At 32.2% G+C, this 23,486-nt stretch overlaps 3 protein-coding genes across 5 annotated transcripts; all 3 read left to right on the top strand.

The window, feature by feature from the left end:
* Positions 1-1,531: 1,531 nt before the first annotated feature.
* LOC130800501 (ATP-dependent Clp protease ATP-binding subunit CLPT2, chloroplastic-like) lies at positions 1,532-7,278 on the top strand. Of its 2 annotated transcripts, XM_057664074.1 has the most exons (7): positions 1,532-1,887; positions 1,985-2,020; positions 2,360-2,469; positions 5,361-5,540; positions 6,329-6,482; positions 6,648-6,692; positions 6,808-7,277. In XM_057664074.1, the coding sequence occupies exons 1-7, from the start codon at positions 1,628-1,630 to the stop codon at positions 6,842-6,844; spliced, it is 822 nt and encodes a 273-aa protein (XP_057520057.1). In that variant the 5' UTR covers positions 1,532-1,627; the 3' UTR covers positions 6,845-7,277. The 2 variants fall into 2 exon arrangements, with proteins under 2 accessions (XP_057520057.1, XP_057520058.1); XM_057664075.1 differs by lacking the exon at positions 6,648-6,692 and having other exon boundaries at positions 1,533-1,887; positions 6,732-7,278.
* Positions 7,279-9,336: 2,058 nt separating this feature from the next.
* Positions 9,337-15,843, top strand: LOC130800500 (putative cyclic nucleotide-gated ion channel 8). 2 transcript variants are annotated; one of them, XM_057664072.1, is made up of 6 exons: positions 9,337-9,873; positions 10,932-11,144; positions 11,867-12,177; positions 12,664-12,775; positions 13,436-13,672; positions 15,079-15,843. In XM_057664072.1, exons 1-6 carry the CDS (start codon positions 9,376-9,378, stop codon positions 15,736-15,738), a joined length of 2,031 nt encoding a protein of 676 aa, XP_057520055.1. In that variant the 5' UTR covers positions 9,337-9,375; the 3' UTR covers positions 15,739-15,843. The 2 variants fall into 2 exon arrangements, with proteins under 2 accessions (XP_057520055.1, XP_057520056.1); XM_057664073.1 differs by having other exon boundaries at positions 10,932-11,148; positions 11,871-12,177.
* A 1,248-nt stretch (positions 15,844-17,091) lies between these two features.
* LOC130800499 (zinc finger A20 and AN1 domain-containing stress-associated protein 1-like) lies at positions 17,092-17,759 on the top strand. Its single transcript, XM_057664071.1, has one exon. The coding sequence runs from the start codon at positions 17,194-17,196 to the stop codon at positions 17,647-17,649; it is 456 nt and encodes a 151-aa protein (XP_057520054.1). The 5' UTR covers positions 17,092-17,193; the 3' UTR covers positions 17,650-17,759.
* Positions 17,760-23,486: the final 5,727 nt, after the last annotated feature.

The following is a 23,486-nucleotide window of genomic DNA, read 5'->3' as shown; positions in this document are numbered from 1 at the left end:
TATATATAATCGATAAAATTCGGCCAAATAAATTTTATTTGGCCAAAATTCAACTTGTCTCATGGGAACTTTCCTTATATATTAAACATAATGACTCTTACTCTTATATCTTCTACCAGGAATGATCATTTTTTCATGTAAAAACAACAATGTGTTAAATTTTCAACCATTTTCACAAGAAGAAACCACTCCATTATACCAATAACTGAAAAAATAAGAACTTTTATAGTCAAGGGTTTGATGCTCAAGATGAGAAGTTTTGTCTAACCAGGCTCAACTTAATGCTTAATTCTTAGTACTGGCGGATCCAGGGTTTAGTTCCTATGGGCAACAATAAATAAATAAAATTTTAAGAAAATTTTTCGAAAATTTTGGCAGAGTATAATTTGTGAAATTAACAACAAAATTTATTTTATTCCTACAAAATGACTTGTACAAGCACAATAATCTCAAGGCAAAGCCTAAGTAATTTAAAAACGATCAATTAGCATCATCATCATCTCAATTGATGCCAAACTAAAAAGATTAATGAAGTTCAGTTAATAACGCTTTGCCAATTGTATCCTCACTTCTAAAAATAAATATAGCTTATATTTATGGACAACCTTAAATAAAATATAAATTATATTTAAGGGCATGGATGTACTCAACAGAAAAGCATAGAAAAATACACCAGTTGTGAATGTGGGATGCTAAGTGAATCTGGCATATAGATATAATACAAACTCTAGTCATATAGACAACTTTGGACCGAATCAAGCCTAAACCAATAAAGCCCAACAAATTTTATTTTTAATAACCCCAAAGTACCTCAGCATAACACAACTAGGTATATTTGTACTTTTTATAATAAAAAAAATATTATACATAAAAGCCCAAGATATTGCAAGGCGCGTGCAACAATTCATTAACCCTAGTATCCTAGCCCTAGCCCTAGACCTAGCCCTAGCCCTAGCCCTAGCCCTAGCCCCTTGCTATATGAAAAATCATTTACCACAAAAATATTTCTAAACCTTTCTTCTACCTCCCGTGGCACACCTCTATTGAAGGTAAGATTACAACTTCAATTACTATTATAATGGCTTATTATTTACCAAGATCTCCTCCTTGTTTTCCATATTCTTCCTCTTTTCTTTTCCTACTCTCTCTTTAACTTTCTTATTTAACTTTTTATTTAAATTGTCCATAAACACGTGCTAGAAAGTGTCCTAATATAAATCCGCTTCTAATTTTAGCCTAAGATAAAATGTAGAAAACATAATTTGGAGAAAATGTAACTTGATAGGCACTATAACCAAGTTTCAAGGAAACTTGAGCAAACTCAACTCAACTCCCACCATGTGTATGTTGTTATTAACAATATAAAGTCTGTCTCTCGATGAAACGATCTCAAACAACAAATTTATTTTCTCACAATTTATATTAATAAACTATTTAACTCAAATATAAGACCCATTATTAAATGAGACGGTCTCATATAAGAAGTTGTAAAAGGACTAGCACCTCATGTTCCTTCTCCAACTAAAACGACTTCAATTCTCATCTACCTCGGCCTAATTTATTTGAAACTATCCCCATTCCCATAGATAGTCCTATCAAGCTACAGAACCTTTTCCTATCTTTGATAATGGCTGCCAATGCGCACTCTCTCTCTAGAACACACTTACAATTCCCCACATTTTACTCCGAATTCAGAAGACCCAAGAACATCACCAATTGTATTTCATTTCCATTCAGTTCTTTTTCCTCTTTGACTTCACAAAATTCAATTTTAGCTACATTTAGTCCTTTTCTTCTTTACCCTTCTTCAAAATTAACTCATTTATCCTCATTTTCTACCAAATCACTCCCTGTTTCTGCCATTGTTGCATTCAGCCTCCCAACTGCGTAAGATTTAGATTTTTCTTTAGTGTATCTTTTCCTTCTTTTGTGGATTAATTTATGAAATTTGATTGTTTTTTGGTTTATTTTTTGATTTGGGCAGGAGTCCAGAGAGGGTTTCCGGTGATAAAGTTCCCAAGTAAGTTCAACATTTTATGATTTTCAACTTATATTTGTAATTTATACTATCCTTCGTTTCCTTATAGAAATACTTGCAAGTTGCAATCCACCGTTTGCGTTACACTTTGAAGAACGAGATTATACTTGGTAAATGGACAAATTAATCAAAATAAATTACACTATAATACCCTAAGCTCTTTCTGTAATTAGTAATTTAACTTTTCTAACCAATGTATTCATTTACATTCTCTATTTTCTGTCTGAAATCGTGTGCCATGAAGGGTAGTAATTGATTTTTATGGGTATTTGAAATTGGGCAAGAATTCTGATGATGGGTTGATAAATGTTTTGGAAACAGGTGGTCATGGAGGGCTATAAAATCTTTTGCTATGGGTGAATTGGAAGCTAGGAAGCTCAAATACCCCACAACTGGGACTGAAGCTTTACTTATGGGTATACTTATAGAAGGTTAGTCTATTGAACCCTGAATGGAATTCCTATACTTGAACATATGAGGATAAATCTATTGAATGCTGTGTCTACTTATGCTGTATTCCTTTGTTTCTTAAATTGAAAACCAGTGTTCTTGCTAGAAATTGTGGCATGCTATTGGGTATGGCTTGAGTCCATATTTTACTTCATCCTATGCTATGGTGAAATATTATACTGAAGAACCAACTAGTAACTTTTGTGTTGTTCGCCAATGGCGTGTTTGTTAGGAGGCTAACAGCTAAATAGATGGTGGTAATTTGTTGGTGTAACTATGCAAAAAATTAAAAAAATACATGTCTAGCATCGTTGTGTAACTTTAAGCTTCGTTTTTTTTTCCATAAAATTTATGCTACTATCAATTGGAAATCTGGTATCATGTGAGATTGAAAAAAAAAACACATATTTCAGAATGAAGTCTTGTTAGCATGAACATTATGATGGGGCTTTCCATATACAATTGCATTTAAATTCAAATTTTACCCAACTGGCCTATGTTTTTTTTTTCTTGTACTTTGAATTGGTAATTTTCATGGGACTCACCATTTTAAAACAATTGATGTCAAACATTCGTTTTGATGATGTTTACCATCAAATGTCTATTGAAAACCAACATCTTTGTTAGTACGAGGGAAAGGCTGCATATGCCCAAACCCCCAACCCGCTACACCACCTAGTCAGGTTACTGGCATTAAGGCAGTATTGTTGGATTCACCTTGTCAAATTATATTGGGCAATGAAAGAGACAATCTTAGTGGTTGGTTTACTGTTTGCCCTCAAGTTTTGCAAGTATGTACGGCTTCTTAATTCGATGAAGTTAAGGTTGCAATGCATTTTTAAGAGTTGTTAACTCCTTTAGGGAGAAGGAAGGAACAAATGCTTTTGACAAGTATTCTTTTAGAAGCCTTCCGTAGGGGAAAACAAATATCTCGGTGAAAGTTTCTTGTTTGAATTCAATTTTTTGTTTTCTAGGTTGCTTAAGTTATGGTATATGGCATAAAATGGGTGAAAATTTTACATATGCATCAAATATATGCTCACAATATTCTTGTTCCTTGAGAAGATGCACTACTAAAATGTATTTGGAGGATCTTTTTTTTTTTTTTTTTTCTTTTTCCCTTGTCTTTAAAAGTTTTGTTACACCCAATCTTGGTTATAGTAGGAGGTACTGAGAGTTACCTTGAAGTTTATAAAAGAGCAGTGGATGTGTAAAGGTAATAAAAAGGGGAAACAAACCTTTGAGGAGTGTTTCTTGGCGGTTTGGAGAGAGGGGGGGGGGGGGGGGGGGGGGAGGGGCTGTGAGGGGTGGAGTGAAGGATGTCTATAGAGTATGCTTTCGTTAATGAGGACCAAATAGACTTAAAATCAAATATTCTGTATAGCCTTTGAACTTGTAATTTCTAGATTTGCGTCTCATTCATACAAGAAGCTTGGAATGCCAACAGGAAACATATGGTGTTGTTGAAATTATCTGACTTGATGGACTTGTGGAGCTCAGTTAAAACTTGAGACCTCTAACTTATGTGTGACTCAGTATTGGCTTGTTAATGAACGCCAATTACATTCAGCACCAAAAAAATCCTTTCTAAGCTTCTTTTTCTTTCACCAATAAGCTCATGTCGGCTGGGATAGCCCGCATTCTCTTATTCCTGCGTGTTTTGGCTCTTTGCCAAACTTTCATTTCCCTTCCCTACCAGGCTGCCACCAGTTTGAACCTTCTCCACTTACACCAGATGCAAATGTGGCCGACTTTATCCTCGTTCTGAATATTGCTAAGTACATGGTGTGTGTTGGCATGGATGTTAAATGTTTTGTTTGGGTGATTTCTGTGATCTGTAAATTTTTATTTTGGAAACACTTTTATATCAATTAGATGGTTGAATTTTCTTACTCATTTTGTTTCTGCTCTTATTTTCATGAAGTATTTTTAAAGTTCACGTGTAAAAAAAATCTCTGTTTACACCTAAATTGTTCCAACCTCCACTGTAATGCTAATTCCTCTGTTCGCTTGTTGAATGCTCTAACTTCAATCATATATGGGCGCATCCATTCTCCATCACTTGTGTTACTAATTTAGTATATTTTTATGCCCCATTTATTATATCGTGAAAACAGTAGCTCTGCTGGTATGTGTTCATACCACAGTCCACAGTGCAACAATGTCGTATTGGTCGCGATCACAATAATGGAACGGTAATACGGTAATGGGAGTATTATGATTATCGTAACCCCTAAATATTGGTCAAAAGCATGAGATATCTCTGGATGCGAACCAAAATGCAGTTTTTTGTCCTTTACGACGCGACTGATGAGATACGATGCGGCCTTGTTTTTGCATTATGGTTCAGCCAATGTTTCCTCTCGGCTGAAGAAGCTTGGGTTTTAGGTCAAAATTTTCTTGTAAGACTGGTTCTTCAACTATTTTGCTTTAGTTTATCATAGTGATGGTATGAATAGCCGGCGTGGACTCTGATGGAACTATAATGAGGTTGTTCCATTACGTAGTGATAACTTTGCAATGGATTTTCAACTTTTTGTCATGTAGAATCCCATTCTGTTACATGTGATTCATTATCATACCATAACATCCATTGCAAGTTATACAAAGCATGTTAACCATTATAATGCATTATTACACCAAATTCTAGGTTCTAATAGGTATACTTCAAGCTGAATGAATAAATAAATAACCCACATACCGATTTCACGTGGAAAGTATTGTGGAAAATAAACAATATTTGTGTTCACCTGTTCGCCATAACTTTTGTTTACGTGTTCAGTGATTGAAGAATTTTTTGGTCATTTTGTAGCATTTGCCTAGCTTTTAATCGGATAAACCATATGGAGCGTCATGTTTCTTTTCTTTGCAGGAACTGGTGTTGCTTCAAGGTTTTTAAGGGAAAATGGAATTACGCTCACCAAGGTCCGAGAGGAAAGTATAAGATTACTGGGAAAAGGTGATTTGTACTTCTTCAGTCCAGAGCATCCACCCCTGACTGATTCTGCTCAAAAAGCACTTGATTGGGCTTTGGACCAGAAGCTGAGATCTGGTACAAATTTTGTACATATCAACTTTCTGCTCTTCAGCATGTGTGATTATAATTTTTTACTATCATAATTGAAATTCTTGCTGTGAATGATAACATTAACGGCACGTTTGGTAACCGGTACTAAATGGTGAACATGATAATGGAATGTTAGTGTAATTTTGGTAAGAATATCACTTGATAAATGTCATACTTATTCTACTTCAACAAGCTCATTTTCTTCACAAAATTCATTTCAATTTATTACCATTTAAACATGTGGTATTAGGTGGTAATGAAAAATTGTGAACAAAAAAACTTTTTTATGATCAAACTTTCATTACCATGGTAATGACATGATACATAGCATGAAAATTTACATTATAAATCATTCCCATTACCACCATTTAGTACCACTAACCAAATGGGCCGTAAGAAGTTGTTCGGCAAATGGGAATGGGAATCGGGAACCACTAAGGTGAGGCTTGAAATGAGAGTTGAAGGATTTCGATGTGAGACTTGAAATGAGAATTGAGAATTTCGACGTAGGACTTGAGAATGAGAATTGAGATGAGACTTCGGTTGAACTTTAATAATATATATACTATCCGGATACCCGATTTTATTAGAAATTTTTTGTTTTTTGTCTTTTTTCGTTCAACCATGCATTTTTAATGTATGTCTCGATCCCTTAACTATTATTAAAGACATGGGTTATGGGTTATGTCTCGTTCCACCATTGATATACAGTCTGTGAGGGTTAACAAATAAAACATGGAAACTCTACTTATTATGAATTGTTTCTAATGCAGGTGTTAATGGAGAAATTATGACAATTGATATACTTCTTGGCATATGGTCAGAAGAGGAATCGGCTGGTCATAAGATATTAGCTGCCCTTGGCTTTGATGATGAGAAAGCGGAAAAGCTGAAGTCTTTAGGTTCTAAGCCCAACTATGATGAAAGGTAATTAATAGTAGTAGCTACTAATTTGTAATGACATTCAACATATCCTAACATTGTAATTTCTTGAGCTTAGAATGCATGTCGATGTTCGCCTATTTCATATTACAAAACCATGTATTCTTTCACTCCTCCAACTTTTAGCCTATATCTGTTCTCTTGATGCAGTATTGCTATGAAAGGCCAATCAGAAACAATGTTGTATTTACAAGGGTAAGTCTGTGTTCATCTAAACCGTTTATTGCTGCCTAGGTGAGAACTGGTTAAAGAGAACGGGATAATGGAATGTTGTATATAATCCGGTCTATTCTTGATTTGAACACCATAGCAAAACCAAGCTAGTTGATGCCCCTGCCGAGGCCTAACTTTACTTTGAAACCCTATACGCTCCCCATGGGTGAAGCCCACAAGTAGAACCCACCAAGAATTGCGTACGTACCAAGCCATGGCCTTGCCATTTCTCGTACGATTGCTCCGGAAATTTTCAATGGAACGTTTGCTTTTGGCCTGTTTGCCCCAAGCTCGTTGGAAATGCTGGTAGATGCAGAAATGTAGAGGCATGCATAACCAAGAAGAGCAATAAGTGAAAGTTATAAAACCAATATGGTATGACACCTACTGTAGTTATTAAAAAACCAATTTAGATGGTTAATACATCTACTCGTGCTTTCTAAACTGTTTTATTCACTTTTTACATGAATGGTTATAACACATACTCTAGTACTCAAAAATTTAACTTTCAAAACATTTATTTATGCTTTTTAAAAGCCAATCATTTGTTGTTTTGATGAAACTCTTGTGTAAATTTATTATCAATATTTTGTTTGTTAAACAGTTATTTTAGTTCTTATAATACTTACTTTAAATGTTTAAAACACTTATTTTTACTCTTAAAAGTCTCTCATTTAATTTTTACATAGAAGATTATATTTAGAGCACTTTTTTAGTACTTAAAATACGTACTACGTACATGGTTAAACACCCACTTATTCACTTAAAATCTGACTTAAAATACGTACTACGTACATGGTTAAATGTCCACATTCATCGTTCAAATACCTAGTTTCATTAACACCCATACTATGTTATTCATTAGATGGTATGACCCTTTTTGAGTCCCTTTTTGATTCTGTAATCATTTATAGTTTAGAATTTAAAATTTATGACGAAAATAATGAGAGTGAAAGTTGTACAAGTAAAATTTTGGCAAGCAAATTATGGTGTAAATAATTGTGGAAGAGAATTGAGGAAGGTGATGTTAATGGCGGTTTTTGGTCGGTTTGATAAATTCAGTATGAATTCACCAAAATACAAATTCAGCGTAAAATCTCAAAATGATTGATTGCGCAAAAATTCATGCAAACTATGACTAAATGCTAGTTGTGACCTCATCATACATATGACATATTTTGTATTGCCTTAATATATATTGGTATGTAGATTGTTAAATTTTATTCCGGCTCGACCGACAAATTAGAACCCGATTGACCCCACCCATTTTTCTAAAATCTAGTGCCTTTTTGAGTTTTATATTAATATTTTTGAGTTGTAACCTACGATTATTTTGTCAAATTTTTATTATTTGAATTTAGTATTACATAATTCTGACTTGAAAAGTTTATTCAGCCAAATATACTAAATTTATTAAATTTTAACATAAAAGTAAAATTATATTATAGCTATTTTATAGCGATCAAAATAAAAAAAATAAATTTATATTTATTTTATAATGTAATTATGCAATTTATATTTAAGAAGATTTGCAATGTGGGAAATAAGTATGCCATGTCGAACCACATTAACCAATGAAGTTGATCTATTTGAATCACATCCTTTGAAAATGCCATGTAGAATTAATGTAAATTATCTTTATTAAAACGTATGATCATATGTTATAATGATTAAAATCTATGAAATTTTTTTCTAAATCTTCTTTTCATTAGTCCCTATTTTATAATTTCCCATCTACAAAGTTAATTCCTAATTCTCTACTTTAGTGTTATAAGTTTAACCAAGAATCCAAGATTGAATTATAACCCAAAAATCTATCAAAGGTATTTTTTTTTTGTTATGGTAAATATAATCTTTGTCTATTATTTTATTCGAATTACAATTTGTAAAATTCAATAAAAATTTTGTCAATGGCGACTGTTGCTTTGGAATGATCCAAATTCCAATTATTCTCCATTTTTTTTTTCTAATCATGGAATCAATGGTATAATCCCATATTACCATTAATGTTTGAATTATTCCAAATTAATATAATTCCATGATATAAAATTTCATTCGCTTCTAAATCTAATCCTTGAATTAATGGCATATGTCTATTGTTTCAATTGATTCAATTCAGGCTATTGAATAATTATGGCATCCTCCTTTATAATATGGGTTGCGGTATTTTATCTCTCCCCAAAGCTTAATTATGGTTTTTATTGCAGGGTATACCAAGTATGATGATGATGACAATTCTAGTTAGTTTTTATCGAATTTAGTTTATGCATTGGAATTGTTTATTATTTATTTCATTCTTGACAATGAATTATTATATTATGCTTTTCATGGAGTTTTAATTCTCTTGTAATATTTATTCTTTTTCTTATCTATATTATAAATCAAAATTACTTCTACACACTCTTACATGTTCTTAAACTAATCAAATAACATATATATTTTTTTTATCACAAACTTATTTCTTATTTTGACTACATTTTTTTTATGGGTATGGATTATCGACTTCTTTCCCTCCTCAAACCCTGATCATAATTTCCAATGATCGGAATACACTGAATATGCTGATGATGATGAAGTTTTTTCCTCATTTGATGAACAGGCAAAATAAAATGAAGTTATACTGATAGCTGATAACTAATAACCGATAACCGATATAAAGACAAGAATGAAAGGAGCAAATAGTAAAAATGCAAGCATGCCAATAAACATAAGCATGGTGGCACCCAAAAGCCTGAAGACAATTGGAAAATCCCTAAAAAGTGGGGTAACAAGGGTAGTATTCCCAGAAGATCTAAAAGTATCAAACAAAAGAATAATTGATCCTCAAGACAAATCCCTAATACTTTGGAACAGACTATTTGTTATATCATGTATTATTTCAGTATCCATTGATCCATTATTCTTTTATCTTCCTATCCTTAAACATCCTAAGGATTGCTTAGGAATGGACTACTCCTTAGCTGCTACTTGCACTTTTTTAAGGACTATTTTTGATCTTTTTTATATTTTTCACATGGTTTTCCAATTCAGAACTGCATATATTGCACCTTCTTCCAGGGTTTTTGGAAGAGGTGAACTTGTTATTGATACTATGGAGATTGCTAAACGTTATATATTCCGTTTTTTCTACATTGATGTTCTAGCTGTTCTTCCTTTACCCCAGGTATAATTTCTAATTATCCTCTTTGTTTCGTAATTCAACGGGGCGTTTGGTTGTTGATATTAACATGCAGGTGGGGATGTGTTAGGATGATTCATCCCATATCGATGAATTAAAGATGGTGTACGACTTTATAAGTTATTACAGCCCTTCCTCTCATTGCCATATAGTTTTGGAATGGTATCTTTTTGGTTTATGAAATGTGTACATCACGTGTTTTCTTGATAATATGCTAGCATTCACAATAAGTCCATACTAATTTAATAAGGCGTTTGGTTGTTGTTGGGATGATTTATCTCACATTCATAAATTAAAGATGGTGTGCGCATTTTATGAGTGATTGGAGCCCTTCATTCCATTGTCATATAGTTTTAGAATGATATCTTTGACTATTTGGCTTATGAAATGTGTGCACCGCGTGTTTCCTTGATGATATGCTGGGATTCACAATAAGTCTAGAATAATTTAATGGGGTGTTTGGTTGTTGGGATGATTTATCTTACATTGATGAATTAAGATGGTGTGTGCACTTTATAAGTTATTGTAGACTTTTTTCTCATTGCCATTTGGTTTTGGGATAATATTTCCTTGGCTTATGAAGTGTGTGCACCGCGTGCTTTGTCGATAATATGCTGACATTCACAATAAGTTTAGCCTGTTGGGATGATTATTCCTATCAATGAATTAAAGATGGTGTGTGCACTTTAAAAGTTATTGGAAACATTCCTCCCATTGCCATATGGTTTTGGAATGATATCTCCTCGACGGAGGGGTTCATTTGGGTTATTGGATCAATTTTGGGTCAGGTATTTCGGATAGGTTCAAAATCAAGTCTTGTGTTTACATTGATTTTTATTTAATTTTAAATTTAAATTTATTTTGAAGTCGGGTCGAATTAGATTCGGTTAAAAGATCGAGTAAATATTACATCGTGGGTCTTTTTGAACAACTCTATTCCTTGACTTATAAAATGTGTATACCGCGTGTTTTCCCGATAATATATTGACATTTATAATAAGTTCAAACTAATTTAACATGTAATCTTAACATCTTTTGTGCAGATTGTGGTTTTAAAATACCTAGATAAAGCACATGGAAAAGCTATATTGGAAGCAAAGCATTGGTTGCAAGTAATAATATTTGTTCAATACATATTCAGATTTGCAAGGTTTTATCCTTTAACTACTGATCTGAAAAAGACAACTGGTTCTTTTGCTGAAAGTGCTTGGCTTGGTGCTGCTTATTATTTGCTGTGGTACTTGCTTGCTAGTCATGTAAGTACGTTCCATGTTTATCATCATTCAGATGTACTTCATCATCCTACATTGCCATGTAAAGCCTAATTTTACTGCAAAGAAAGTCTTGTATAAATTTGGTTTACGCTATTTTAGTGTGAACCAACTATTAAAATATATTAAAATAGTAAGTACTTTTTTTTAACAAGTACAATTAAATACAATTATCGAAAAATACTTGCTATTATTAGGTTGATACACTCTAAAATGGTGTGAACCAAATTTATAAAGGACTTTTACCTCAAGAGTGAAATACAAGAGTACATATGGGGTACGTGTTTGGCAAATGACGTTTTTCTTAGGCTTTTTAATTTTTTGTAAAGAAAAAGTATTTGGTAAATGATTTATAAGTCAGAAAAAAAAATAATCATGTAGTTTTTCATTGGATTTTAGCTTACTGGCTGAACTTTTTTTTGATAAACCAGCCAACAACTTCAGCAAATAGTAAAACCAACAAACATTTGCCAAAAGAGACCCATGATTGTAAGAGTGATCTATCCAGTTAGGAATTATGCTAATTGGACTCAATTGTCTGATTTGACATTTATTTAAAAATAACTCCATAATTTGGATTAAAATGGAGTATTGTACAAGTGTCATGACAACTAACAAGAATAAGTAGGTTAAAAAGAAAAGTCCAAGTAAAATACAAGACAAAATAAATTAAATAATATGTAAAAAATTGGAATGTGTAAATGCAGATAGCAGGAGCACTATGGTATTTGTTAGCTGTGGAAAGAATAGACACATGTTGGCAAAAGGCTTGTCTAAGTGAAGGTGATCGGTGCAATGAAGATTTGTTATATTGTGGGAATCATGAAATTGATACTTATGAGACTTGGAGAAATATTAGTGTTGAAATCATTGGTAAGATGTGTTCTGTGGAGGATATTGGGCCCACATCCTTCAACTTTGGTATCTATACTCAAGCTATTTCTTCTAACATTGTTCAATCTCAAACTTTCTTCACTAAATTCTGCTATTGCCTTTGGTGGGGATTACAAAATCTAAGGTACTTTTTTTATTAATGCCAATCAATCAATAACTTAATTAAATTCTTAACTATTAATTGTATAAGAAGCAAACGTCATAAAAAAATCATGGCTTCAAATTTTATTATCCACTATTTATTAGTTTACTGTAACTTTTAGTCTAGTATAAAGAGAGCACGTGTTGCATATTCCCTTTTAACCTAAAGAGCTCTTGTGTACTCTTGTGTAAGAAGGCATGATAGAATACATAACATATATATTACGGGGCTAAAATCATCAGCTTAAACTTTTAATATACTTCTAACATAAAAGGGCAGAATAAAATACATAACATATAAATTTGAGACTAGAATTATGAGTTTAAGCTTTTGATAAAATATATACTTCTAGCCTAAGAGAAAACGTGATAGAATATATAATATATATTCTGAAGCTAGATCAATCAATTTTGCTATTAATATGATGCATGTATATATTAATAGTTATAATTGTTAAAATTTTTGCAGTACACTAGGGCAAGGGTTGCAGACGAGTACCTATCCTGGAGAGATTATATTTTCTATATGTCTCGCTATATCTGGCCTTATTCTTTTTGCACTTTTAATTGGAAATATGCAGGTGATTCCTAAATACTTTGAAAATACCTTATCAGGATTTAATATTGCTATTCGTTTTGTTAAATAGTTGTACTTATACTTCATACATTCTAAATTAATTGCAATATTAGAAAATTATACTATTTATTCATCACCCTTAATTTGTTATTAGTTTTTAATTTATAGGTTAAAACACAGTCAAGTGATATCTTGTTTGATTTGTCTCGTTACTAAGATTATTAATATTAAATTTTTATAATTTTTTTTAATATACATAACTAAAGATATTAAGAATTATATTAGTGCATTGGACTGCGTGAAAAAACAAACGTTGCAAGTATTTTGGAACGGAGAAAGTTTAGTGGTTAGAAGAGAGAATAGTAGCTCTTTGACCTATATTTGACATTAGAAGTTAACGTGGCTTGAGATTATGGATTCAAATCTCATCCACCCCTTTATAATTTTGAATGGAATATTTAGGGTCATGCAAGGGGAGGACATGCTGCATCCACCCATCTAGCCTAAAAAAACTCTTGTGTAAACAAGGAACATGATTTAGTACATAATATAAATATATCTTTGGGCTACAATAATCATCTTAAATTTTTGATTGAGTTGACTATTTGATAGATACAGATTGTGACTTTACTGAAATATGAATGAAAGGTGTTATTTTTAATAGACATATCTTCAATCACTGACAATAAGGCTTGAGGAGATGAGAATAAAAAGACGTGATGCAGAGCAATGGATGCATCATCGGTTACTTCCACAAGAACTTAGGGAGCGAGTGAGACGTTATAATCAATACAAATGGTTGGAAACAAGAGGAGTTGATGAAGAGAACATTGTTCAGAGTTTACCCAAAGATCTTAGGAGGGACATCAAACGACATCTTTGTTTAAATCTCGTTCGAAGGGTAAGTATACAACCATCTCTTGTACGAACTTTTTTTATTCTACAGTAGGTGAACTAGGTCAGAATCGAACCCAAGACTTTACCTAATTCGAGTGATATTGGTACTGAAAAGACTAAATTATCATCTCCAATATGAACTTATTAATAGACTCACACCTTACACAAATTATTGTATGACGCGGATTTGTGACTTGTGTGTTATATATAGGCTAGATGATGCAACTAATATGAATTATGAGGATACCAACTTTTTGTTTTGATAGCTTTTAAAGTCAATTATAACAAATTCTATGGGTTTGAGGAATTATTTTAGAACACTAGCTACAACTAATCTCTTATTGTTTTGGGGGCTTGTTTGTATTGGGATTGTGGGCTTGTTTGTATTGGGATTGTGGGCTAGTTTTGGGCTTTGTCTTAACAATAATTGTTGTATTGAATGAGATAGTTTTACCGTGAGACGTATTTTATATATGAGTTAAATTAATAACTCAAATAAAACTTTTTTTAGACTGTCTCACTATGAGATGATGGAGAGTCAAGTTTTTTGGTTAATAGAATAATGTCAGTGTTTGCAACGGGTCATGTCAAATTCAAATGTCTCAAATGAAGTTTTCAGGCATGGGAAGGCACAATTCAGGTGTCCGACGGCTTAGGGCCCTAAAAATTAGGTGCTCAAATTAGTTTTAAGATGTATTTTTTTTGCATAATCAAGTTTTGCAGTTCAAACTTAATTTTTCACGTTTAATAGATTCGTTAGATTAGGAGATAAAAATTATGTGTTCTTGCATAAACTATTTCATTGTATACATTTTGATGTTAAATATTTTTACAATTAATGCAATTTTCTTTAAGGGATATTCTATATGGTAAGCATTAACTATTGCAAAAGGCGAGTAGTAGCAATTCTCAAAACTTTTTTCACAAAATAACACTCAACTCTTAGAGAATTAACTACAGTAACATTATGGAGGTAAAAACGTTTAATTTCCATTAAGTTTTGGTAAAAGTTATAAATGCCCCTAATAAATCCCAAATGTAAAGCCCAACTTAACAGAAATTAAACTTAACGGAAATGTTACTGTGGTTAATTTTCCAATAGTTGAGTGCTATTTTGTGAAAAAAATTTGGAAATTATTAGGGACACTTATGACTTTTACCAAAACTTAACAGAAATTAAACGTTTTTATCTCCGTAATGTTACTGAAGTTAATTTTACAAGAATTGAGTGCTATTTTGTGGAAAAAAATTTTAAGAATTGCTACTACTCGCCTTTTACCATAGTTAGTATCTACCATATAGAATATACCTTTCTTAATCATAAATAAAGAGCGTAAGAGCCTTCATTTCAACAAAAATTGTACAAAAGAAATAGAAACCTCATAATCTTTACTCCGCATTTATTTTCAGGTACCCTTGTTTGCAAACATGGATGAGAGGCTACTCGACGCCATATGTGAGCGACTAAAACCGACTTTGCACACAGAAAACACCTACATTGTCCGCGAAGGCGACCCTGTGGACGAAATGATCTTCATCATAAGAGGACACTTAGAAAGTGTAACAACCGATGGAGGTAGAATAGGGTTTTACAATCGTGGATTACTAAAGGAAGGTGATTTTTGTGGTGAAGAACTTCTAACATGGGCATTAGACACTAAATCCCTTAACCTACCCTTATCAACAAGGACAGTTAAGGCACTAACCGAAGTAGAAGCCTTTGCATTAAGGGCAGAGGAATTAAAATATGTTGCAAGTCAATTTAGGAGACTTCATAGTAAACAAGTTCAACATACATTCCGATTTTATTCTCAACAATGGAGGACGTGGGCAGCTTGCTTTATTCAAGCTGCTTGGAGACGTCATATTCGAAGAAATGCTGCGGAGATTCAACGATTACAAGAACAAGGACACGATTTTGCTAGCGGTTCTATCCTTGCGACTACGTTTTATGTGTCGAGATTTGCTCGAAATGCTCTTTGTGGGGTTAATCGCCCTCGAGATGAGTCTTGTATTGTTGGGTTGTCGTTGCATAAGCCTTCCGAACCGGACTTTTCTAACATTGCCTAGGCTAAATAGCTTGTGGTTGGACTATTGTTGGTCTAGTATGTTTTTTGTAGCATAGGAAGTTATCTTGGGAAGTAGATGCATGGTTAATTAGTAGGATGTATAATAATAAGGGTTATTTTTGGATATTTTTTGGGTTTTTTATTCTCGTATTGTTTAGGATTTATATTTACGCGTATTACTCATTTTATATGTGTTTTATGTAAATTTCTGCCAAATTCTCGCTTAACTAGGGTTAAGTGTGATTTTCATGTAATATTGGGTAAAAGGAAGAAAGTTTAACTTGAGCTTAGTTGTATCTACCCACCGGATAGTTAACCCGCATGAGATGTCAATTTATTATTAGTTTATAAATACAGATATGCTTTAGATATGTAGTTGACGAATAATAAATGCATGTAATCTTTATATCCATAGTACTATTCTAAATAGATAGTTTACCCGGTGAGTAAACTAAGTTTTTCCCCATTTACTTGTTTTGTATGTTTGTTGTGGGAAAATATTGAAGATGCATCAAAAATGAAGTATAGCGTTCATAATGTACAAATATTTGATACTAAACACAGTTTCAATGTATATTTTTATTTAACTAATTTCACGTCTCACTGGAAATTCATGCAATAATTTTTGGAGTAAAAGTTAAAATTAGTTTACAATGTAAGGTCATGCTTTAAAACTATAAAATACTTAATTTACTTGGGAGTATAAAAATCCAATGCATAGTTATTTTGTTTGGATTTTTGGTAAATGACTTTAAATTATGATTTTTTAATTGACTTTTATCTTTTCACGTGTTTATTTGTTAGTTGGCAAAAAACAAAGAAATAACTAATGACTCTTCTACCAATTAATAAACAATCAATTATGAATATTTAATTTAACTAAATATCTCAATAAACAACTATATTATACAACTCATTTTGTAATAAAAATAGTGAATGCATTAAGCCCATAAACCCAAAAAACTAACTAACAAAAAAAGAATGATCAACAGGGGATCTTTAAAAATGTGCAAGATAATCGATCACATATAACCTCTTCTTTTCTCCCATACATAAAAAAATTAATAAAAAAAATTATACTAAAATTATTAATAAAATAAATATATTTACTATTAATAAAGCACTAAATTTTAAAATTTTAAAGACGGCTTTACGAACAATAACGAACGATTTGCCAAACAACGCTGTTATTTTCATGGCATTTACTATGACGCGCTTTGAAACATACTAGTAGAATCTAGACACATACAGTAGGGGCAGAAACGACAAAACGTACACAAAAACGAGTGGGCAGAGGTGTTCAATTTGGACTAATCCACCTTCTTATTCCACTATTTAAATATACACGCCTCCATAGTCCGCTTTCCCATTTCTTTGTAAGAAAAACCCAAATTCTTGTACTACTAAAAATCAACAATACTTCCTTCTTTTTCTTCAATTTTTCTTCTCCAAAATCATGGAAAATCTTCAACAATCCGAAGAACCAATATACTGCGCTAATGGCTGCGAATTTTTCGCAACAGCAGCAACTATGAATTTGTGTTCGAAATGTTACGGAGATCTCCAACTTAGAGAAATTCAGGTTAAATCGGCTGTAGCTGCTATCGGAAGGTCGATGAGTACGACTTCGCCGCAAAAGCTAGAATTAGTGAATCAAAAATCTGAGCAAAAATCTGCTGAGATCTCAGCAGTTTCAGAGGTCGCGTGTGGGAAGAAGGCGGCCAATAAATGTGGATGTTGTCATAAAAGAGTTGGAATTGTTTCGTTTAAGTGTAGATGTGGAATCACTTTTTGTGGATCTCATAGATATCCTGAAACACATAATTGTAGCTTTGACTATAAATCTCCTGGTAGAGACGCCATAGCTAAAGCTAATCCTGTTGTTGTAGCTGATAAGTTGAATAGATGTTAATTGAAATATGTATTCAGAAATTTCTGACTTCAAGTTTGTATTATAAAACTATTTTCAATTATGAAACTGTTTTTTGAAGTATTATAAATTTTTAAACTAAATTCCTATTATTTGAATTTGACACAATTTTAATTGTTGAAATTGCTGAAATTGAGTAGATGAGTGAACTTCTATTTTTTAATTTTCTAGGAATCAATTATATGAATGAAATAAATATTTGTTTTTTCATATGGACATCACCAATTTTAATTTAAAATTCAGCTTTAAAATAACATGAAATGAGAGGGACTATCACTTACCAAAGGTCAAAACTTTGAGTTAAAAAGGAGGGATGTATATAGTATGCAATAAGAAACTAAGGATATAATATTTAAGGTGGTTTACCAAATAAAATTATATTTATATATTTAGTTGAAGGATAAATTATAATGTTAAGGGGATTACAATAAAGATATTTAAGAAAAAGAGGAAATAAATTTTAAGTAATAGGAGAACTTACAAATGAGATTTTAGCTCGCTAAAGTATATAGGGAAACATAGGCTATAGGACATAGAAGTAACAAGTACGTATGACATCGACACAATGAAAAAATCGAGGTAGTAGGTTGTTGCCACAAAGTAAAAGTTAAGGTAGTAGGCTGTTGGAGGCATTTGATCGTTTGAATAAGGTAGTGCTCGTTCGAGCACATGCGTGTTGGTAGCTTTTGATTGCTTCCGCTCCATTTTGTGCAACGTGTCTTATCGTCCCTAACGTTAATACTTCTACACTTGTTCTAGGACTAACTTAACCAATTCTATATTAATACTAGATCATTTTCTTATGTTAGATTTTCTTAACAACACCAAAATTTCTAAAAATAGTAGAAAGTTTTTTCTCAAATACAATCTAATTTAGAAATTATTTTATTCAAATCATTCTGCATCAATAATTTTCTGCTATAAGATACCTTAACACACCTTGTGGCAAGATTAAGATACTCCATTAAATTATAAAATGTTACTAATAATTGTCTGCTATTATTATTACGGTTTGGGTATTCTGAAAAATTATAAAATTAATTAGTTCAGGGAAAACACACGGAAAAAATAATTCTATATCGTAAAGCAACGAAGTGATTCTTTACTAGTTATTGATGGTGAAAAAGTTTGTTCTATTACCATTTGTTCAATTTTTCGAATAGGGACAATTTGTTTTTTTGGTTATTATTAAGAAATAATAATCCATTTGAGAATTGAGTTTGATATTAGTTGATTAAGTAAGATAAAGAAAACATAAAAGACATAATATGAAGTTAAGTAAGATAAAGAAAACATAAAAGAGATAATATGAAGTATGGAGGTTGGGTAACTACAAGAAAGGTGGGTTAGAAAGTGTATAGTTAACATTTAGATCTAAGATAAATACAAAAGTAATGGTCATAAAAAATTTTCAGTCATAAAATTTCAGTGAGATTGTTATAATAGATGCACTTTTTGATTTATAATGGTTATAAACTTATAACTCAAAAAAAATAAACTTTGCAGCTATAAAAGATAAATAAGGTAAAGGATATAATTAAAATTAATAAATTATTTTTTTATTTATTATAGAACAAAGTAATTCTTTATTATAGAACAAAGTAATTCTATATTGTATGAATTTGAAAATCAAAATACTAAACAATAGACAATCACAATAATACCAAAAGGGTCTAAAAAAATATACTTTAGCTTTAATGCTAAACAAAATTATTGAATAAAGTTGATCATTTATATTTATAATTTATCAATCAAATGTTAAATAAATCAAACTTTTTATTTGTGGAAGAAAACATCGAGAATCCAATTTCCCTAGCTATTACACTGTTCCCTTCCCTTCCCATCATACTCGTTATTTATTGTTAGAGTATATAAATAATAGGGTCTCAATCATCAGCTTATGATTGAGTTATTTCCTTGATATGATATCAAAAACAGTGTGATAAAAGATTACAAGTTTAAATCTCAACAATCCTTTATTTAAAGTGAAATATTTAGCGTCAGGTATGAGGTGGGCCTATACTGTATCCACACATCTAGCCTAAAGAGTTCTCGTGTGAGGGGGCGTGTTAGAGTATATAACATATCCGAAAGACTCAACCAACGGCTTAAGTTTTTGGTTGAATTGAAAATCGATAAAAAAATTACATTTTCGATTTCATCATTTATTGAACAAAAACAGAAAATAATGGAGAAAATCAAATATCATTCTTTCCAAAATCCTAGATTTTTACAACCTAAACGATTTAAAATCAATAAATGGATTGAAATAACAAAAATTTCATTTGGTCTCTTTGACCAAATAAACAAAACTTGCATAAACAAAACAATCAATTGAAGGAGAAATGAGTAGCCATAGAAAGGCTAATCATACCGCTTGAAACTTCATGGGAATAAATAAAGCGAGGATTTCTTTAGAACCTTCAAGAAATGAATCAGAAGAAGGCCAATCTAAATTAATAGCGAAAAAAGGGGAGGTGACTTATTTGACCAACTCCTCTTTATACGTTGATAGTAATAGATTCTTTGTTTGTTGTTAATGACAGCGAACAAGTCTAATTTCAGTCTCAGACGTAAAAACACTTATTCTAAAAATTTCTTTTTGAAAAAATTTATTTTGAGAATTTTATTTAATAGGTGTATTTTGTTAAAAAAATTCCTTAAAATTGACACTATCTTTATCCCATCATAATTCTTCCTTCCCTGAAAAACGAATGACAAAACTCCCTCCCTCTTTAGTGTTTATCGTGTTGTGCTCATATTCTCCATCACAAACTCATTCCTTTCTAAAATCTACAAGCAAAAACCATTTATTTCTTATGTTTGAAATTAGTGGTTATAAGTTTATTCATGTTATTTAATACATAAATTTGATGTTCCACATTTTTTAAATTATAAAAAGTTAATACTCATACTTTAAATATTTTCATTTATATAAACCAAATAAAATCTCATTTGTTTAAATAAAAGTTAACCTTAGCTTTGGTAGAGACTTTGAAGACATAAAGTGTAACGGATATCTGTAAATGCTAAGTCAGATGTCAAAATTTTTTTCGCAATAATAATTGGTCTTTCTTAATAAGCCAGGTTTATAATCATTAAAACAAAACAAAGTGGAAGACTAAGGTTTGAAGACGATTATATAGAAAATAAAAATTTTCCAAAATTTATTTTGGAATTTATTTTATTAAAATAAGCTTATTTTTTCAAATTTTCCTTTTTTTTATTCAGCTGGTCTTAGACAAGACCGCCTCAAAATGAGTCCGTCTATTTGCATCGGTCTAATTTGCGCGTGTAAAATCTAAATATTTTTTTCATTTTCTGGGCATTTTTGATCAATTTTCAAAATTGATATATTTAAGGTCAAAAAATTAATAAATGCTCAGAAAATTGAAATATTGTTACACACGCGTGAAATGGGCCCCACACTTCGTCTTAACTTGAGAGTTGAGACGGTCCCTTCCAAGTTTTTGTGTTTTTTTATTAAAGAACAAAAAAGTGTTTTTTGGGCTTAAAGATCCCAATTCCCAACAAAAGGGTTTGGACTTCCTAAGATAAGTCCCAAAACTTAACTAATTCGAATGACCTCATGCGCCCGGAAAATTTGAAAAAAAAAATTATTTAACAATTTTATTTAAAAAATAAGCTTCGTTCAAACTTTATTCCCAAAATAAGCGTCCTTGCCTCCGAAGCTAGACTTGGTATATACTCACACTTACTAACAGCGAGTATAATGAAATGGTCAAAATTTTAGTTAAAGTTTATTTCGCTGTTACTAACAGCGACCCGTTGTTTGACTGGTCAACTGGTCAAGTCGCTGTTAGTAACAGCGAAATAAACTTTGACCTGGTTTGACTTTTGTTGATCTTTTTGTATGATTTAAACTAACTGTTGTAAAATTGAAAAATAGCCGTTATGAAGTTGAAAATAACCGTTGTTATTATCTTCTATAAATAACCCATTATCTCCCTACTTCATTGTATCCAAACTTCATTATTCTTGTTCTAATTAATCGATTTTGAAGGTAACATAAAATATTATGTTAGTATTATTCTCAATTTATAAATGTTAATATTATTTTTGAATGTTTACTTATGTTACTATATCATATTTGCTCCGTAGATGTTACAGGAGCATTCTATTGAAGAGCTTTGTGATTGTGGTTATGAAGTTGAGATTAATACAGATTGGAGCGACGTCGATCCTGGCCGTGATTTTGTTGCTTGTCCTTTCTACTTGGATGAAGGATTCAGATGCACGTACTTTAGGTGGGTTGCTCTGAAAGGTACCAAATCGCTTGAAAAAGAAAAACAAGAGCTTAAAAATGAGGTATTGAATCTCAAAAGACAAATAGATGATATGGAACATAGGAAAGATGAGACTGAAAGAATTATGAGAAAGTTGAAGAAGCAATATTAGTTAACGGCGGTGGTTTAACTTAACGAATGAACTATGTAATTTGATATGGATTCGTTGAACATGAATGAAATTGTGTCGAAATGATTCATCGCCGAAAACTCTGAGTACTTAACATCATTTCATTCATAATAAACGTGTGATAATACGATAAAAACATATACATCTACATATATGTTACAAATTACACACAAAAGTCCAAATGTTACAAATATTGAATATGTACAAATGTTCAATATATACAAAATGTCACTAAAGTTCAATATATACAAACAGTATACTAGTGCTAATCCTCCTCTTGTACCCTGTCTAACTGTGACGATTTATGACGCCTCCTACGATAGTAAGAGGTCGTCGCATGACGCTCGGGTAGAGGAAGTGATTGATACTGTGATGATCCAGCACCCTGTGAGGACCCGGCACCATAGTCGGGGCATGTTAAGTCTACCTCCTCAAGATGAACGTCGGCATGATGAGGAGATGACCCCTGCTCGTCCATAGTGGTGTCGGGCACAGCGACTTCTGGAATGAAGTGCTGAAACTGTGTCCCTAGGAGTATCACCAACTTGATCAATCCAAAAAAGAGCTTCTCGATTAGCAACACCAATAGCCTTTAATCCCTCGATGACCTTATGTGGTTGTCTTTGCTCTGCAGTCCTTCCATACATCTTCTTCAGCTTTACATTACCCATTTGACGGTTGAAGTTACTTAACAAATGCCGCAAGCAAAACCTGTGATGGCCATTCGGAGGTTGCCATTCCGACTCCTCCATGGTTGCTAGAATGCCCACATGTCTATCGGAAATAACACATAAACCTGGACTATGCATCACATGTTTACGAATACACGCCATAAACCAAGAACACGCGGCTATGCATTCTTTCTCTACCAAAGCAAAGGCAAGCGGGAAGATTTCCTTGTTCCCATCTTGAGCAATCGCAGTTAACAACGTATAGCGATACTTACCATACAAATGTGTTCCGTTAATGGCAATAAGGGGTTTGCAATACTTGAACCCCTCAATACTAGGTTTAAAAGCCCAGAACACACGTTGGAAAGTTCTAATACTAGGATGGACGTACACACCAACATCATTATCTTCCTTAAAGAACCACTCAACTACAGTCCTAGGGTTAGAAACTTGCATTGCTTTCAAGAAGCGTGGAAGGAAAGGATAAGAATCTTCCCATGTCCCATAGATAGAGAGAAGGGCTTGCTGTTTAGCACACCATGCCCGCTTATAAGTCACTTTGACACCAAATTGGTCTTTCACCATTTGTCGCACTACAGAGACCTTAATTGATGGGTTCAGCAACACAATTTCTAATAAGATTGTTAATCACGGAAGATGTCAAATGAATGTGTCCAGCTGACACATTTTCACAACTTAATATACAACCCC

This window comes from Amaranthus tricolor, chromosome 14 (genome assembly GCF_026212465.1).
Source record: "Amaranthus tricolor cultivar Red isolate AtriRed21 chromosome 14, ASM2621246v1, whole genome shotgun sequence".
Lineage (NCBI taxonomy): Eukaryota > Viridiplantae > Streptophyta > Magnoliopsida > Caryophyllales > Amaranthaceae > Amaranthus > Amaranthus tricolor.
Note: the sequence above shows the minus strand (reverse complement) of the source record. Positions and strands in the feature narration are given on the sequence as shown.